This window comes from Myotis daubentonii, chromosome 15, assembly GCF_963259705.1.
Source record: "Myotis daubentonii chromosome 15, mMyoDau2.1, whole genome shotgun sequence".
Taxonomy (NCBI): domain Eukaryota; kingdom Metazoa; phylum Chordata; class Mammalia; order Chiroptera; family Vespertilionidae; genus Myotis; species Myotis daubentonii.
The window spans coordinates 5,677,641-5,697,634 of NC_081854.1; the positions used below are offsets into that span (position 1 = coordinate 5,677,641).

The 19,994-nt window shown below is 44.0% G+C and overlaps 3 protein-coding genes across 6 annotated transcripts in view; 2 read left to right on the top strand and 1 right to left on the bottom strand.

The window, feature by feature from the left end:
* The window catches only part of LOC132216086 (zinc finger protein 883-like), a 681,654-nt gene that overhangs the window by 498,497 nt on the left and 163,163 nt on the right, over positions 1-19,994 (bottom strand). The gene's annotated exons all lie outside the window — the stretch shown is intronic.
* The window catches only part of LOC132216082 (zinc finger protein 883-like), a 157,609-nt gene that overhangs the window by 78,243 nt on the left and 59,372 nt on the right, over positions 1-19,994 (top strand). For 2 of the 4 annotated variants that reach the window (XR_009448698.1, XM_059665142.1), the window contains exon 2: positions 17,290-17,416. Coding sequence is in view for 2 of the 4 variants with exons in the window: in XM_059665142.1 (XP_059521125.1) it covers positions 17,290-17,416 (127 nt within the window). In the remaining 2 variants the exon portion in view is untranslated. Of the gene's footprint in view, positions 1-7,507; positions 8,209-17,289; positions 17,417-19,994 lie in introns of those variants that run through there. The other 2 variants (XR_009448699.1, XM_059665146.1) reach the window with 1 other exon arrangement.
* Positions 3,045-6,832, top strand: LOC132216118 (zinc finger protein 501-like). Its single transcript, XM_059665213.1, has one exon. It carries the CDS (start codon positions 3,060-3,062, stop codon positions 4,605-4,607), a length of 1,548 nt encoding a protein of 515 aa, XP_059521196.1. The 5' UTR covers positions 3,045-3,059; the 3' UTR covers positions 4,608-6,832.

The window sequence follows — 19,994 nt, forward strand, 5'->3', positions numbered from 1 at the left end:
CCAAGCCCTGCACAGAGGCATTTGCCAGATAGCCTCAGGCAAAGGCTAGATTAGCACCTCCCTAGAGGACAGAAGTTCTCTCACTGCTGACACAGCTGATTCTCATAGCCACTTGGCCTGGAGGTCAAACCCTCCCTGGAATTAGCTACAACAATAAAGATTTAACTATAAGACTGCGAACAAAGACCACTAGGGGGTGCACCAAGGAAGCATAACAAAATGCGGAGACAAAGAAACAGGACAAAATTATCAATGGGGAAATTGAGTTCAGAACCACACTTTTAAGGTCTCTCAAGAACTGTTTAGAGGCTGCCGATAAACTTAATGAGATCTACACGAAAACTAATAAGACCCTCGATCTTATATTGGGGAACCAACTAGAAATTAAGCATACACGGACTGAAATAACGAATATTATACAGACGCCCGACAGCAGACCAGAGGAGCGCAAGAATCAAGTCAATGATTTGAAATGCGAGGAAGCAAAAAACATCCAACCGGAAAAGCAAAATGAGAAAAGAATCCAAAAATGCGAGGATAGTGTAAGGAGCCTCTGGGACAGCTTCAAGCGTACCAACATCAGAATTATAGGGGTGCCAGAAGATGAGAGACAGCAAGATATTGAAAACCTATTTGAAGAAATAATGACAGAAAACTTCCCCCACCTGGTGAAAGAAATGGACTTACAGGTCCAAGAAGCGCGGAGAACCCCAAACAAAAGGAATCCAAAGAGGACCACACCAAGACACATCATCATTAAAATGCCAAGAGCAAAAGATAAAGAGAGAATCTTAAAAACAGCAAGAGAAAGAAACTCAGTTACCTACAAGGGAATACCCATACGACTGTCAGCTGATTTCTCAACAGAAACTTTGCAGGCCAGAAGGGAGTGGCAAGAAATATTCAAAGTGATGAATACCAAGAACCTACAACCAAGATTACTTTATCCAGCAAAGCTATCATTCAGAATTGAAGGTCAGATAAAGAGCTTCACAGATAAGGAAAAGCTAAAGGAGTTCATCACCACCAAACCAGGATTATATGAAATGCTGAAAGGTATCCTTTAAGAAGAGGAAGAGGAAGAAAAAGGTAAAGATACAAATTATGAACAACAAATATGCATCTATCAACAAGTGAATCTAAGAATCAAGTGAATAAATAATCGGATGAACAGAATGAACTGTTGATTATAATAGAATCAGGGACATAGAAAGGGAATGGACTGACTATTCTTGGGGGGGAAAGGGGTGTGGGAGATGTGGGAAGAGACTGGACAAAAAATCGTGCACCTATGGATGAGGACAGTGGGTGGGGAGTGAGGTCGGAGGGTGGGGCGGGAACTGGGAGGAGGGGAGTTATGGGGGGGAAAAAAAGAGGAACAAATGTAATAATCTGAACAATAAAGATTTAATTAAAAAATACACTTTTATTAATTTCTGAGAGGAAGTGGGGGGAGAGGCAGAGAAACATTAATGATGACAAAGTGTCACTGATCAGCTCCCTCCTGCATGCCCCCTACAGGCACTGAACCCACAAAACCTGGGCATGTGTCCCTGAGTGGAATAGAACCTTGGACCTTTCAGTCCGCACGTTGACACTCTATCCACTGAGCAAACCAGCTAAGGCTGACCCTTGCTTCCTTCCTTCCTTCCTTTATTTATTTATTTCCTTAGTTAATTAGTTATTAACCATTTTTTTGAACTTAGATATCTTTTTTTTTTTTAAATACATTTTATTGATTTTTTACAGAGAGGAAAGGAGACAGAGAGTTAGAAACATCGGTGAGAGAGAAACATCGATCAGCCGCCTCCTGCACATCTCCCACTGGGGATGTGCCCGCAACCCAGGTACATGCCCTTGATGGGAATCGAACCTAGGACCCTTCATTCTGCGGCCGACGCTCTATCCACTGAGCCAAACCGGTTTCGGCTGAACTTAGATATCTTTAAATGTGTTTGCTCACCCAGTTTCCTGTCATCCTTTCTATGCAGTTGTCCTTATTTGGTATTCTGTATTACTGTTTGTCTTCATGGTACTCTTTTCCCCATTCCCTGTGGGATTTTTTTTCATGGATAGCTGTCTACTTACTCTGGGATGGGGAAAGGTTCTCTGTCTCGGATTCTGCCATCTTGCTGATGTCACTCACATAGGTCTTTTGCCTGTGATCTCATTTGTGGTTTGTTGTTCTACCACAGTGCTGACCATACCTCGTTTTAGTTTTTCTTTTTAAAATTTGCATCATTTATCTCATGCTGTGGCTCAACTTGAATTTAAGAGGCAAATTCTTTTGTGCATCACAGGAGAAACATGACTTTATCAATGACAGGGTAGACCCAGAGGCAGTCTTGCCTTGGTGAAGGACTGTGGGGGCGGTTTTCATGCCTGGGCTCTTTTACGTTCATAACTAGGAAGCCATTTTGTTCAACAACAAAAATATTTTGTTACCATGGCCCACTCCTCACCCAATTCTACTTCTTCTTGCTTAAGGTTGAAACTTTGCCTATGACTCAGTTTTAATAGTGATCCTTCTACTTGGATTCCCAGCCCATGGATAACCTGAACCTCTCTAAACTTTGCACCTCTACCTCTATCACACATCTGGGCTTTACTACACTCCAGTGTTGTTGCATGCCTGCAGAGCTTTAGAGTGCACAAGTATTATATTGACGCTGAACATCACATACTTTCCTATGATTGATATTTTATGGGTTTGAGCACATTGAAATTATTTCACACAGACTCATATCGCGAGCATGAAAGGTCCTAAAGGAAGCCATTTGTGGAGTAATAACGAGCAGACACAGCCTCTCTTCTTTTTGTGGCAGCCTATGCTTCTGTTCTCCCTTGGTGAGAGTTTGATCATCCAGTGACCTTTTGGGCCATGTTATATATAACAGCCATTTCCTGAGTAGCTAACTTCTTATCTTGAAAATCATTGTATGGAATCATGCCTAGTTGTGACATAAACAATTGTGGTGAAGATACTATGTTTTTATCCGGTCAACATGCACTTTACCTACATTTCCTTTTGAACAGGTTGCTGCTGCGGAGCAGAAATTATGGAGGCAACGACTGAACTGACGGTTTCTGTAATAGTGTCACAGGCAAGGAATCCCAAGTTAGCCTTGTCTTCCCCGAAGAGCCACCCCTGTGAGAGTTGTGGGCTCGTCTTGGGAAACATTTTCCAGGTGATGGAGCTGCAGGGAACACAACCCAGACAGATACTATTGAGGTGTGGGTCGTGTGATAAACGATTTCATTTCTGTGCAAAATTTCAACAGCAGCATGTGACAGAGAAGACTTTCATTAGAGGTGTGGAGAGGATCTCACTTGCAAACAGCTGCAATTTCAATGTGTCCCAGAATCATTTCACATGCAGGGAGGTTGGGCAGGGTATCTTTATGGAGTCAGGACCTCTGCACCTAAAGGCTATTCAGACCAGGGGCAGTCCAACTGCAATTTCCACGTGTGGGATGATGTTTCAAAGGAGAAAAAAATATTACAATAGAAAAGAATGTAAGGGAGACATTAGTTGCACCCACACAGTTATTCAGGAAAAAGGTGTCCATCTTGGAAGTTGGGGTTTTGATTCCTCTGAATGTGGAAAATTTTTTACCAAATTTTCTAGCTTTCATAATCAACAGAGAGGTCACACTGGAGAAAAGCCTTATGAATGCAGTGAATGTGGAAAAACTTTTGCACGGAGCAATGGCCTTCGTTATCATCAGAGGGTTCACACAGGAGAAAAGCCTTATGAATGCAATGAATGTGGGAAATCTTTTACCCTAAAAACTAGCCTTCGTTATCATCAGAGAGTTCATACAGGAGAAAAGCCTTATAAATGCAGTGAATGTGGAAATTCTTTTGCACGGAACAATGTCCTTCTTGATCATCAGAGAGTTCACACTGGAGAAAAGCCTTATAAGTGCAGTGAATGTGGAAAATCTTTTCTACGGAGCCATGTCCTTCGTTATCATCAGAGAGTTCATACAGGAGAAAAGCCTTATAAATGCAATGAATGTGGGAAATCTTTTACCCTAAAAAGTAGCCTTCGTTATCATCAGAGAGTTCATACAGGAGAAAAGCCTTACAAATGCAGTGAATGTGGAAAATCTTTTACCCAGAGCAGTGCCCTTCTTTTTCATCAGAGAGTTCACACAGGAGAAAAGCCTTATAAATGCAGTGAATGTGGGAAATCTTTTGCACGCAGTGATACCCTTCGTTATCATCAGAGAGTTCATACAGGAGAAAAGCCTTATAAATGCAGTGAATGTGGGAAAGCTTATACCACTAGGACTAATCTTTGTTGTCATCAGAGAGTGCACACTGGAGAGAGGCCTTATCAATGCAGTGAATGTAAAAAATCTTTTAGCACTAACACCCGGCTTCGTACTCATCAGAGAGTTCACACTAAAGAAAAGCCTTATAAATGTAATGAATGTGGAAAATCTTTTGCATATAGCAGTAGTCTCCAATATCATCAGAGAGTTCACTCTGGAGTAAAGCCTTATCAGTGCAGTGAATGCGGAAAATCTTTTATGGCTAAGGCTGGCGTTCTTCAACATCAGAGAGTTCATACAGGAGAAAAGCCTTATAAATGCAGCTAATGTGGAAAATCTTTTACCACTACTCGTGACCTTCATTGTCATCAGCATATCCACACTGGAGAAAAGCCTTATCAATGCAGTGAATGTGGAAAATCTTTTGCCCGGAGCAATAAACTTCGTTATCATCAGAGAGTTCATACGGGAGAAAAGCCTTATAAATGCAGTGAATGTGGGAAATGTTTTAAAAGTATCAGTGGTCTCCAATATCATCAGAGAGTTCACAATGGAGAAAGCCCTTATGAGTGCAATTAATATGAGGTATCTCTCAGCCAAATTTCTAAATTTGCTCTCCACTGGAGTACAAATGTGAGAAATTTCTTAGATGTGTAGGAAATGTAGTTTCCTAGTTAGAAGTTAACAATAGTACAAGAAAATTTGTTAATCCTCATTTTTCTGAATTATATCCTATACATTTAATCACCTATGTTTTGTAAAATTCCCATAAGTGTTTTGGCTGTTCTATGTGTGTTTTTATGTTGGAACACTATGTAATTATGTTGCACGTTCTAACATACAGAGATGTCCTGCCAGATCTATGTCACTGCACATTTCTGTTGCTGAAGGTATTTCACCTGAACCACCTATAAGGTCTCTACAGATGGCATCAATCACCATCCTCCTGTGCCAGGGAAGCTATGTCTGTTGTCTGATTTGTCAGCGAAAATGAGGAATACCTGAGCCCTTGGTTCTTAATTTGTTTCCCTGTCTTGTGTTGCCACATAGGACTCATTGCTGTTGGCCCCAGTAAACATAATGTTACAGAGGGCCTGCCATTTTCTGGGACACACTTTCTGTAGATGCTAATGATGAGTTTATTGTGTGCCTAAGTCACCAATGGAAGAACTGCCAGTCTCATGTCTCTTTGGTTTGTAAAATAATGAAGGCTTTTTCTTAAGACTTCCTCAATCTGGGGTGTTATATTTACTCTGTCGGTTAGTTTATACGGAGATCAGGGCTTTCCAAGCGTGTTGAGGTGAAACACTTTTATGGGGTCTCAAACATTTTTCCCTTGGGGGAAGCGTATGGTTAAGAAATTAGCTCATCAGTTTTTTGCAAATTTACATTGCTGCCCATATCTTCCTAGGAAACACTGTGTACACTCTACTTCTCATATGAAGATGTGTGCTTTGAGACACAGAGGTCACTCCAAAGAGGGGGTAGCTGGGACAACCTCAAGTATGTCTGGGAGCATGAATTTTTTTTCCTGTTTGCAAGCGATGCCAATACGTGTGAGGTGAATCTCTTGCCCAGGTCTTGCAGGGGGCCCTGTGCCCTAATGCCTACAATATCACGGGTGATGGTCACTGGTTTGAGGACAATGGCATTCAGGGAAAACCCTTTCACTACAGAAACACTGACCTAATTGTGGTTGGATGAGACTGCACCCCTTTAGATGGAATAGTCCTCACCTAACTGTGCATCCAGGAATTGTTTTGAGGAAAAGTCCACAACAGCTGTTTGTACACAGATCTGAGGGACTCCAGGGATATCTATCTTCTGTGGTGCAGTCATTGTCATCGATTATAATCAAGATATTTTGTGGCTCCTGTAGTGTCTCAGAAGTTCTCAGAGCCTTTTTTTGCGCTGGCATCAAAAGAAAGATGGAGAAATTAAAGATTGAAATAATAATTTAATCAAAAATAGAGTACACAATAACAGAAAAAGAAAGATGGAGAAAATGGCTGTCTTTAGTCAGGAATGTGGCTTTTGTGAGTTTGGGTGAAAGTTCTTCATTGTTTGTTACATTTTCTGTCACTGCGAAGAGACTCTCACCCAGAGGGCATAAGTACTGGTATTGAATATAGAGTTGCCAAACCTGTTCTTCCAGAATACTATTGAACCATTTTTAATAACTATAATGAGTAAATTACATGTGTTAAGTATAGTGTTTCATAAATCTTGACATGTGCATGAAACTGAAACCATCATTATAGTCATAATGCTGACCATATCTGTAACTGTGTAATTGCATAATGACCTCTTTTAATCTGTCCCTGTTCTTCACAGCTTTCCTAGTTTCCATGGATTTACATTCCATTTTCATAGAGAATTTTATTTTTCTGCTTTAGTTTATGTTTCATACAAACTAGGAGTTTTATTAAAGTTACACTTGTAACTCATCGTTTTTTCTGATATTCTTATCATTGATATATCACCATCAGTTTGCCCACTTTAATAAATATTTGGTCATTTCTAATAAAGCTAGTACAAACATTTCTGTATAATTCCTTGTATGTAGATAAGTGTTATTTACCTTTGTCAAAATTTCAGTGCATAGTCTGGGATTTTTGAGTTGATGAATGTTTAAATTTACCGAGATTAGCACATTGTGATCTAAATAGAATATACCACCAGGGCCGGTTTGGCTCAGGACTTGTCCATCTTCTTGTGCAGCACAGGGTTGTGGATTTGATTGCCAGTGGGGATATGTGCCTATGTTGTGGGCTCTGTCCACAGAAGTGGGTGTGCAGGAGGTCACTGGCCAATATGGCACTCTTCCATCAATGTTTCTCTCCCTCCCTTCTCTCTCTAAAAATTAATAAACTATTCTTTAAAAATAAAAAATAAATCTATCCCTAGCCAGTTTGGAACAGTGGATTGAGCGTCAGTCTGCAAACTAAAGGGTCCCTGATTGGATTCCGGCCAAGGGCACATGTCTGGGTTTGGGGCTGTATTCCCAGTAGTGTGCATGCAGGAGGTGTGATCAGTGATTCTCCTCCTCCCTTCCTCTTCGAAATTAATAAGGAAATATGTTTAAAAACATAAAACATCTGTGTCTTAGAGCATGTCTAACTAAGAATGGAGTGACTCACCCAATAGCCAAGCTCTATGGTATGCTAATAATATTGTTTTTTAAAAATAAACCTTAACTGCTTTTGCTTTTTTGCATAAATAATCAGTAACAAAAGGATATAACAACAGAGGCATGATATAAAAATGACAAAAACATTATATGAAAACAACATAAACATGATATAAAAACAACAGCGATGCAAACAATGCCTGATAAAGTGAGTAAACTTATTCTAATGTCTCCCTGTACACCATAATAAGAGTGAAAACACTTTCAGAGTGCTTGACTAATTTCCTTTGTTTTGAAGTACGTAGAACTTTAACTGTAAATGTGAAATTTGGGTTACTGTAGTGTTCCAAACAATAAAAAACATGCAAAAAAAGTTTGTGTTACATATCTCTACTGTTACCAATATATGTAAAATGTCTTTTCAAGGAAAAAAAAATTACTCTAAGGTGGACTCATTCCTTTAGTGGAAAATTAAAGCCTCTTTTCCTGCCACGTGCATTTAATGATGAATATACAGAGTATCCCCAACTTTGTTGCCCTGCTGTGGGTGGTGGTGGCATTGACACATTAAGAACTGGGTATTTGTGGGACTGCTTCCTTCTCACCCATATCTGTCACTGTGTAGTTGCTTCATGACCTTGTTTAATCTGTCCCTTTTCTTCAAAGCTTCCCTAGTAACCATGGATTTACATTCCATTTTAATGGAGAAGTTTGCTTTTTTGAAGAATTTTTCTGCTTTAATTTATATTTCATATATTCTTGGAAATTTATTAAAGATATATTAGTACCTCATCTCTTTTTTCAAAATATATATTTAATTGATTTTTTACAGAGAGGAAGGGAGAGGGATAGAGAGTTAGAAACATCAATGAGAGAGAAACACCAATCAGCTGCCTCCTGCACTCTCCCTACTGGCTAGGTGCCCACACCCAAGGTACTTGGCCTTGGCTGGAATCGAACCTGGATCCCTTGAGTCCGCAGGCCGACGCTCTCTAACCACTGAGCAAAACCAGTTAGGACTCTTTTTTTGATAGATATTCTATTTTTATGTTTTTAATCCTCACGTTAGGATATTTGTCCATGGATGTTTAGGCTGAGTGGAAAAGACAGGGAAAGACAGAGAGAAACATCCATGTGAGAGGAACACATTGATTGGTTGCATCCTGCATCAGCCGTGAGCACGGTCCTGGCTGGGAAGGTGTCTTCATCCAAGGTATGTGCCTTTGACCGGAATTGAACCTGGGACCCTTTGGTCTGTAAGTCTATGCTCTATCCAGAGTCAAACTGCCTAGGGCTCTGGTAGATATTATCTTTGAATATATCACCATCATATCCATTTTAATAAACATTTGCTTATTTCTAATAGAGCTGGTACAAACATTTCTCTGTAATTTTTTATATGGATATAAGTCTTATTTAGCTTTGTCAGTCAGACATACCCCGAGGGCTCCTGGAGTGCGAGAGGACACAGGTTGGCCTGAGGGAATCTCCCTGAGTGCATGAATTTCATGCACTGGGCCTCTAGTTTATAAAGATATTCTATAATTTTGTCATTCTACCTCACTGTTGTTTAATTGTATTTTTTTTAAAATACATTTTATTGATTTTTTACAGAGAGGACGGAGAGGGATAGAGAGCCAGAAACATCGATGAGAGAGAGAAACATCGATCAGCTGCCTCCTGCACGCCGCCCACTGGGGATGTGCCCGCAACCAAGGTACATGCCCTTGACCGGAATCGAACCTGGGACCTTTCAGTCCGCAGGCCGACACTCTATCCACTGAGCCAAACCGGTTCTGACTAATTGTATTTTTTGTAAGAATTTACGGTTTGCATTTTCTCAGAAGTCTTAAATGCTTTTTTTGTATTAGAATATGTCTTAATATTTTTCCTTAATAAATATTTTGATTTTTTAAAAATATTTTCATTGATTTCAAAGAGCAAGGAAGAGGGAGCAAGAGTTAGGAACATGAATTTTGAGAGCACCGCCGGCATGGCTCAGTGCTTCCACGTGGACCTAGGAACCAGGAGGTTATGGTTCCATTCCCAGTCAGGGAGGAAGCTTGCGCCTGGGCTAGATTCCTAGTGAGGGGCATGCAGAAGGCAGCTGATCAATGATTGTCTGTCAGCATTGATTTTTCTCTTTCTCTCTGACTCCTTTGAACTCTAGCCTCTCCCTGCAGAGACATTCCCAGGCAGGCATTTCTCACTCCCTGATACCCACAAACACCTTTGTCTTTGGGTGCATTTTAGTGAGAAATGGGACCTATAAAAGCCCCTGACTCTGCTGCAGGGCGGCAGATGCTGTGGGCACTCAGGTCTCCTTGTGGTGGGCCCCCCTGGGCATCTCCAGACACACTAGAGCTCCCTGAGTCTCAGTGGCTGAATGTGAGATGCAGATGATTGATGGTGCTTACTCTGTCCTTCCAAGATCAATAAAGGTAACAAGCTGAGTACTTGTTGCCAGGATAGCATGGCTAGATTTTTGAGCATTTTCTCTTAATTCTCACAACAACCTGGACAAGTGGAAACTCCTATCAAGTTGTTGAGAACATTCAGTATCAGAAATGAAGTCAGGGAAACCAAGATGGCGGCATAGGTTAATGCCAGAGATTGCTGCCTCGAACAACCACTTCAAAAAACAACTAAACGACGGAACGGACATAATCCAGAACCACAGGAATGATGGCTGAGTGGAAATTCTACAACTAGGAGGAAAGAGAATATCATACCCAGATTCAGAGGAGGCACAGTGCTGAAGTGAAATACTAAGGTGTGGAGTGCACCCAGAGCGGGCTGGAGGTGGAGGGCGCGGTTGTTGTTTTCAATCAGGAGGGAGTTTCAGACTCTGAGCTCCAGATCCGGGCGAGTCTCTAGGGACCCAGACTCAAACGGGAGAAGCGGGACTGTCTGGCTTCGGTCGGAACTCGAAGGCAGCTTTCCTTCCGAGGTTTGCAGCGTTTGCTGGGACTCTGTGAGACAGAGCCCCTAGGGACAGAACTGAGAGCAGCCATAACTGCTCGCTCCAGCCCGCCTGCCCTGTAGATTCCTGGGGGACCTGCCCAGCCCAAGCCCTGCGCAGAGCCATTTGCCGGATAGCCTCGGGCAAACGCTAGATTAGCACCGCCCTAGAGATCCAGCACAGAACCTCTCCCACTGCAGACACAGCGGACTCTCATAGCCAGTTAGCCTGGAGGTCAAATCACCCCCGGTATTGCCGACAACAATCAAGGCTTAACTACAACAAGACTGCGCACAAAGACCACTAGGGGGTGCACCAAGAAAGCATAAAAAATGCAGAGACAAAGAAACAGGACAAAACTGTCAATGGAGGATATTGAGTTCAGAACCACACTTTTAAGGTCTCTTAAGAACTGTCTAGAAGCCGCCGATAAATGTAGTGAGATCCTCAAGAAATCTAATGAGACCCTCGATGTTATGATAAAGAACCAACTAGAAATTAAGCATACACGGACTGAAATAACGAATACTATACAGACTCCCAACAGCAGACCAGAGGAGCGCAAGAATCAAGGCAAAGATTTGAAATGCGAAGAAACAAAAAACACCCAACCAGAAAAGCAAAATGAAAAAAGGATCCAAAAATACGAAGATAGTGTAAGGAGCCTCTGGGACAGCTTCAAGCGTACCAACATCAGAATTATAGGGGTGCCAGAAGATGAGAGAGAGCAAGATATTGAAAACCTATTTAAAGAAATAATGACAGAAAACTTCCCCCACCTGGTGAAAGAAATAGACTTACAGGTCCAGGAAGTGCAGAGAACCACAAAGAAAAGGAATCCAAAGAGGACCACACCAAGACACATCATAATTAAAATGCCAAGAGCAAAAGACAAAGAGAGAATCTTAAAAGCAGCAAGAGAAAGAAACTCAGGTACCTACAAGGGAATACCCATATGACTGTCAGCTGATTTCTCAACAGAAACTTTGCAGGCCAGAAGGGAATGGCAAGAAATATTCAAAGTGATGAATACCAAGAACCTACAACCACGATTACTTTATCCAGCAAAGCTATCATTCAGAATTGAAGGTCAGATAAAGAGCTTCACAGATAAGGAAAAGCTAAAGGAGTTCATCACCACCAAACCAGTATTATATGAAATGCTGAAAGCTATACTTTAAGAAGAGGAAGAAGAAGAAAAAGGTAAAGATACAAATTATGAACAACAAACATGCATCTATAAACAAGTGAATCTAAGAATCAAGTGAATAAATAATCTGGTGATCATAACAGAATCAGGGACATAGAAAGGGAATGGACTGACTATTCTTGGGGGGGAAAGGGGTGTGGGAGATGGGGGAAGAGACTGGACAAAAAATCGTGCACCTATGGATGAGGACAGTGGGTGGGGAGTGAGGGCGGAGGGTGGAGCGGGAACTGGGAGGAGGGGACTTATGGGGGGAAAAAAGAGGAACAAATGTAATAATCTAAACAATAAAGATTTAATTAAAAAAAAGAAATGAAGTCAGCTCCCCAAGTTTACACTACAGACAAGTGTCAGATTCAAGGGTCTGGATTTTAACCATTATTTTCTCCAGCATCAGACACAGTCTCTACAACTGATGTGCAGGCCTCGCTGGAGCAGGTACAGTCTGAGGACCAGGGTGGCTCAGCTGCAGCTCCTGTTTCCATGGTTGCAGTTATGCGTTTCCTCCCATTCCCTTTACACCTCAGACCACTTGCCCTTGGCCTCCCCGTGTTCAGGGGAACGCCATCATTTCTCAGTTGCAGTGATTTCTCCAGGAGAACCTTTCAGAGTGAGCTGCTGTTTGTCTGCCTCCCCTTGGATCAGAGCATAGAGTTTGACCCGCAGGAGACCTTGGTAATTACTGCTTTTGCTCTGCACCTTTGTCCACATATTGGGTGTCATGCTGTGATCCCATCTACTTTGATGAATTTCTTGCCTCAGTTTGACCCTTCAAAAGGTGCTCCTATGAGGCACTGACATTCCCCCTGCAGGAGAGGATACAATTGGACATGAATTTGGGGACCTAGTATTTGCAAGTGATGCTGGAGTCCTATATGATCCTGGTCTCAGTGAATGGGTGCTCATGTCTTATTCCTGCATAGCACCCACTGCCCATGTGATTCTGTGATGTATATCCCTACGGGCTGAATGAGACAATGGCTCTCACCATGTTTTCCCTGCAGCCCGGATCATGTTCTGGAGCCTTGGTCTCCTTCCCAGCCTCCTGTGTCTGCACCCTGGGTCATTGGGTTGGAACAGAATCCTTTTGAGTGCAAGCCCTCACCGCAGTGCACAGCACACTGGGCCACAACGGAGGTCTTTAATGTGCTTTTCCTGACCATCTACCCTAACTGACTGTCCGCACAACATTTTCTGACTGTAGGTGAAGGTGGCTTTTCAGATGATGGTGAAGGTCAGTCACTCTGTTTTTCTGAGTCATATCCATGTATACAGCAGGTATTCATGTTAATAACTTTTTTTTATAGTTTTCCCTTGTTAACCTATATTGTATCAGTTTAATTTTTAGGCCAAGTAAAGAACCTAGAAAATAAGAAGGAAATATTATTTTCCTTTACAATGTCATTGCCTCATCTTTCAGTCACTCCCCTTAACTCCTTCCTTAGAAGAAAGGAATACCCTTAGGGTTTGGGCTGTGATGCTGGCTGTGAAAGATTTCACACCTACAAGAAGTCATGGGGAGGGGAAGTTAATTTTACTTTCCAAGGGAAAAAAGGGCCAAGTATTGTTACTCACTTCAGGGCAAGGAAGGAAGTGTGGCATCTGCTTTTCATCAGTGGCTGTTGCTAAGGGACAAGGAATGGAGGGGCCTTGGGTTGAGCTGAAGTTGAGTAGATATGAGGGGCTGACTTTAAAAGTTACAGTTGGTTTGCATTCCTGGAGAGAGTCTGGCAGATGTATACGGAGGTGTCTTAATCAATATTTTCCCCAAGCCTATAAAATATGACTAGAGCAACAGCTACGAAGAGGTCAAAAGAGGCTTGTTTGAAGGGGCAGAGGGAAGGAAACTTTCTACTAACTAGAGACCCCTTGGTCCAAAATATCCCAGAGGTGTGACAACAGCAGGAAGGAGGGGCATGTAAGACTGAAGCATTGAGAGTAGCTTATCTTGTTCAGCAGTTTGAACAGAGGAGCTCTTTGAATTAGAGGAGCCAACAAACTTGGGGTTTAATTAGCAGCTGTTTCTGATAAATTGTGGAAGGCCACAGCGAAGTAAAGACATTTTTCTTATCCTTACAAATACCTCCACCACATTTAGAACCGAAGGCTGTATTGACCTCAAGTGTGACTCCTTCTAGGAGACCAATTAAAGGGACACCAGCAATACTCGGGGCATTTGTTCAGGAGGACACAACAATAGGTCCCAGAGTGAATAAACCACTCATTGAATTTCCTCCTCAATCACAGGCTCTAACTCCCCCATATGGACAAATATGATGGCACACAGTAAATCTAGCAAGCTCAGGGAGCCTGGGATGCATAGCCAATCTTGCAAACTCAGAGGCTAAAAGTAATCCATATAGGATGGTTTGAAGTTAAAACTTTGCAAGTAAAAGCTAGTCACCTGGTTATTTATGGAGTAGCCTGTTGGTTTTTTGGTTTTTGGTATTTTTTTTAGTAAAGGACAATTTTTACCTTATTGAACCTGTCTGTTGTCTTTCTGCCTCTGGCATGACAGACCTTTGGATTTTCAGGGACATTTCTGTTCCACAGACTCCTAAGCACTATCTCCCAGCACAGAAGATCACAGAGCCCCAATTATTATTGCTCTTGTGTTCAATATTAACAGTTAACTAATCGATAGACGTAAAAATAATTCTGTGTCTATTTTTTTTACTGTTTATCTAGTCCAAGAAATTTTCCTCCTTACCTCTCCCCACTAATTTATCACCAGTGAATGTCATGTAACCCCCTGATGTCTTCTCCTTTGAGGCTAATGTGTGAAAAACATGCAAAACTGCCGTTCTCCCGACCATTACTCTATCTGTTGTTACTTTCCTTCCTGGCAAATGTCTCCAACTTGAGTCAAATAAACAGAAAAATTCTCCACAGGTTTGGACATTTCTTACATCACCAAAAGCAATGGACTCATGGGAAGCAGGAGAAGGTTACATGGAGGGGTGTCAGCATTTCCAGGGACTCAAGTGACGGAAGACAGATTTATAAACACAAATGTAGAGCAGACCCAGAACCCAGCAAGCTAGAGCTCTTCCCTTGCTTTCAGAGAACAGAAGAAAATGCTCAAGGCCCAGGTGAATTTGTTTTCCTGTGTGTGTGCATGTTTTTAATCCTTACCTGAGGATGTTTCTTTTTACCCTCCCCAACTTTTCTTCTGAGATTCTGCAGTAATTTCCATGCTTCCATGTCTCTGAATCCACTCCATCAGGTTTTTGTTCATTAGATTCCAAATGTGAGTGCGATCAAGTTATGCTGTCTTCCCTGACTGATTGATTTCACGTAGCTTGATGCTCTCCAGGTCCCTCCATACTGTGTGACAGGGTAAGAGATTCTTTTTTTTTTTTTTTTTTTTTTTTACTGCTGCACAGTATTCCATTGTGTAAATATACCATTTTTTATCTACTCGTCTACTGATGGGTACCTAGGCAGTTTCCAGACCTTTCCTATTGTAAATTGTGCTTCTATGAACAGAGGGGTGCATACTGTCTACTTGATTGTTTCAGGTTTCTTAGGATATTTTCCTAGAAGTAGAATCACTGGATCAAATGGCGGTTCCATACTAAATATTTTGCAAAAACTCCCAACTGATGTCCACAATGGCTGTAGCAGTTTGCATTCCCACCAGAAGTGATCTGGGTTCCCTTTTTTCCACATCCTCCCCAGCACTTGTGCTTTGTTTATTTGCTGATGGCAGCCATTCTGACAGTGGTGAGGTGACACCTAATTGTTGCTTTAATTTGCATCTCTCTGATGATCAGTCACTTTGAGCATTTTTTCACATGTCTCTTGGACATCTTATCCACAGTGCAGCCCAGGCAGAGCTGACACTTCCGGTGGCATCAGAAGCAGATGCTCTTAAAGATGAGTGTTTTGTGACATAAACTTTGTATAATGGATTCAATGGAGGCAGGTTAGATCAATTTAGAGACTTGAGGCACCTCCCCCTGCTACAAATGAGCTGAAGGAGACACATGCTAAAAGTCATGAATGAACAAACAGTGCCTTGCCATTCAGAAAGAGCAGGTCCTTAAGAAAGATATGCAAAACCTGCCACGCAGATACCTGAAAAAGAAACTTGCCCCAGACATCACCTCCCTGAAAGCGCTAGAGAAACCTTAGTTATACTTGGTGTATTTTGTGCTGTTTGCCTCTAAATCCAGTCCTTTGGTCAACTGAGAAATACCGGATCCTGGATTTGGAGTGGGAAAACTACATTACCCAGAAGGCCACGGATGGAATGCCACCAGGCTGAGCCAATGGGAGCTCAGAGAAGGCATTTCCCTTTGGCCGCTTCTGAAGGGCGGGACTATAGTTCTCCTGGCGAGGTTTTGCCTTTTCAGGCTTCTCAGTGGGTTAGGATTTCCTGGTCGCACAGTCCCGGGGAGAAGGCTGGAGAGTGGTGCTCCCCGCCTCACAGCCCGTGGTCGGAGCCTCCAGTGGTGCTCACAGCTCACACCTGGGATTGAAGCTCCGAGTCACCGACCGAACCCACGCCAGGGCCGGGACAGGGACCGCCATTCCTGCAGCGGCTTCTACTCCCGTCGCTCCCGCCCCGCTCAGCCCACAGAGGGCAATGGCGGCGCCCATGCGGAGGAGACGGGCTGAGGTGAGTTCGAGTCCCCCAGGCCTCACCGCCTCCTCACACAGACACCACAGCCTGGGGAGGGCGCCTGTCCCGTCCTGCAGCCCAGTCCCGCGTGGAGGACCGTGAGGAAGGTGGAGGGGAGAGGGGACGGGGGTGCCTTGCATCTGAAGGTCCCTGAGGTTGTGGCTGTGAGTATTGACGGAAAGAGCAGAGGCTGCAGGGAGGACGGCACAGACTCATTCGGGGCTTTCCCGGCTGTGGGATCCATCAGGGGCCTGGGGGGGTCCTGGATCCGGCTGGACTACAAGCTCTCTACACGCCATATGCCAAGTTCATGGGTGAGTCCAGCGAGATCCGGTGGCATTGGAGCAGGAAGGGGGCAGAGCTGAGGGAGTGAGCCTGGGGTCTGAACATGGGAAGGGGATGAACATTACCCAGTGGTGAGCACATCTGGAGGAAGTGTGAGCTGATGGTCCCGGACCTGGTGAGGGGACTTAAAGTGAAGCATAAACCCACGCTTGGCTTTCTGTTGGAGGCAGGATCTAGGAGACTGCAGTGGTGTTGCTTGGCAGGAAAGCTGCAGGCATCGCCCAGAGTCTGGGCAAACTACGGCCTGCGGGCCGGGTCCGGCCACTTTGAAATGAATAAAACTAAGGGAAAAAAAAGACCGTACCCTTTTATGTAATGATGATTACTTTGAATTTATATGAGTTCACACAAACACTCCATCCATGCTTTTGTTCCGGCCCTCCGGTCCAGTTTAAGAACCCATTGTGGCCCTCGAGTCAAAAAGTTTGCCGGTCCCTGGCCCAGACCATGAATGCCATTGCTATGGACCCTGCCCTCTCCTCCCATTCCTCATCTCCCCTCCCCTTCCCTTCTTTCCCCTCCCTTAAACCTTCCCATACAACCCAGCTGCTCTGCTGAGGGCAATCACAGTGAGTAATGAGACTGTGATGAGAGAGCAGCCTGCACTGGCATTAGGGTCTGGAGTCCACACTAACCGGGTGCCCTGGAGGAGGTTGAGGGTGGGGAAGGTGTGTAAAGGAGTAGGATTAATGGTCCTCAGAAAGGCAGCTCTGGTTACAATTGTCTCCATTCTGACAGGTTGGTGTGACCTTTGAGGACATTGCCCTGTACTTCTCCAGGGAGGAATGGAGCCTCCTTGATGAGGGTCAGAGACAGCTGTACCTGAATGTGATGCTGGAGAACTTTGAACTTATATCCTCCCTGGGTAAGAGCCTCACTCTCACCAGTGACCTGGGCTTGGCTTTTCTATTCATAGGTCCCATCCCCCAGGGTGTGCTCTGTCCTCCCATGTAGACTGTGGTACTGCTGGATTTTCCAGTTTGCTGGGTAGTTGCTGTCCTGGGGAGGGTTGGTCTGTTTCCACTGCTCCCTTCTGTTCCTGAAGCCCCAATACTCCCCGCTGCACTAAACTCACAGGGAAGGACTTGTGGTTGGTAGTGTTACAGGAAGCCTAAGGGATTCTACTTTGATCACTGAGGAAAGCATTTTCTATATTCCTGTTGGTCATTTGTACGTATTTGTTGAAGAATTGCCTCTAAATCCTTATCCTGTTTATTAACTGTATCTTTTGGTTGAATAATCTTTGGCATACCTTATATATTTTATATATTAATTGCTCTTGACATACAGGAACACATATTTTTTCATGTGCTTAATTGTGCTTTGCAGATATGGCTCCCCACACCTGCTTTTCTACCAATTCCATGTTTCGTTTTGGCAACCCTGGTTTCAGCAGGTGTAATGCCTCCCTGTTTCTAGCAAGCTCAGATGCTTGGTACTAGTGCTTAGCAATAAAGTATTTTTAATGAAGTTATGTAGACTTTGCTTTTGAGGCAGAGTCATTGCATTGTTATTAGCCTGCAGTATAGTATTAAGATACCTTCATTATTCCCAGGGAACTGCAACTCTTTTTGTGAATTTCTGTCTATATCGCAATATTCGCTTTATTGTGCTGATCATAGCCAAATCCACAATATCTCCAAGAGATCCCTTCATATGGCTTGCAAGTATTTTCTTCTGTTCTCTAGATTGCCTTTCATTTCATGTTGTTTGTTTATTCATTTTTTTATTATATATATACTAGGGGCCCGGTGCACGAAATTCGTGCACTGGGTGTGTGTGTGTGTGTGGGGGGGAGTGTCCCTCAGCCCAGCCTGCCCCCTCTCACATACTGGGAGCCCTCAGTCGTTTACCCCAGCCCAGGCCTGACGCAGAACCAGTGATGGGGGGAAATGAGGGTCCCCTGTTGGGCGGGAGAGCGGGTTGGGGGCGAGTCGCCCTGCTGGCCCGCGTGATCAGGTCCCGGGCGACCACCGGCACTCACGCCCCCAACCCACTCTCCCGGGTTGAGGGCGTGAGTGCAGGCAGATGCCACAGCTGCCCCGCCGGCTCGCGTCCCGGTTTGCCAGCCGGATTGGGTCCTGGGCGACCACTGGCACTCACGCCACCAACCTGCTCTCGCGGGTTGGCGGCTTGAGTGCGGGCGGACGCCGCAGCCGCCCCGCCAGCTCGCGTCCACATCTGCGGGCCGGATCGGGTCCCGGGCGACCACCGGCACTCACGCTCCCTACCCACTCTCGCGGGTTGGCGTCGGGTTGGCGGCGTGAGTGCGGGCGGACGCCGTAACCGCCTCGCTGGCCCTCGTCCGGGTCTACTGGCGGGATCAGGTCTCGGGCGACTGCTGGCACTCACGCCCCCAACCCGCTCTCTGATGGCGCTGTACCATCCTGCCTACAATATGCAAATTAGCCGCCATCTTTTTTGGCGGTTAACTGCCATCTTAGTTGGCAGTTAATTTGCATATCTCACTGATTAGCCAATGAAAAAGGTATTGGTCGTACGCCAATTACCATTTTTCTCTTTTATTAGTATAGGATATATATATATAAAATTGATTTTCCACAGAGAAGAAGGGAGAGGCACAGAGAGTCAGAAACATCGATGAGAGAGAAGCATCGATCAGCTGCCTCCCGCACACCCCCCTACTGGGGATGTGCCCACAACCAAGGCACATGCCCCCGACCGAAATCGAACCCGGGACCCTTCAGTCCGCAGCCCGACGCTCTACCCACTGAGCCAAACCAGTCAGGGCCATGTTGTTTATTGCTGTTGTTCAGTGAAGATGCTATTTTCTTTATTTGTTGCATTGTGGACTGTTTATGTTTTCTATTTTGTGTGGTGTTTGGTGTCGCATTCAGAAAATCCTGTTCAAAACAAACCTTCAGAACTTTTTCTCTATATTGTCCTGAGGAGTTTTAAGTTTTAGGGTTCACATTTAATTCTGTCATACAGGTTGGCTTAGATTTTATCAGTGCTGTCCAATTTTGTTGTTTTACATGTGAATGTCCGTTTATACCAGCACCATTCGCTGAAGAAACTATCTTTCCCTTCTTCTGTGGCATGCAGCTTTGTCAAAGATTACTTAAAAGTATGTGCCTGAGTTTTTTTTTGTTTTTTTTTGCTGTTCTGCTCTGTTGATATGTGTCCATGTTTCTCCAGAAACACAGTTTGCTTGCTTCCTCTTTGTAATAAATTGAAGTCAGGAAGTGTGATGCCACCAGCTTTCTTCTTGCTCAAGATATCTTTTGTTATCCTAGCCCAGTGGTCGGCAAACTGCTGCTCGCGAGCCACATGCGGCTGTTTGGCCCCTTGAGTGTGGCTCTTCCATAAAATACCACGAGCAGGTGTGCATGTACGGTGCAATTGAAACTTCATGGTCCATGAACAGAAGCCAGTATTTTGTGGAAGAGCCACACTCAGGGGGCCAAAGAGCCGCATGTGGC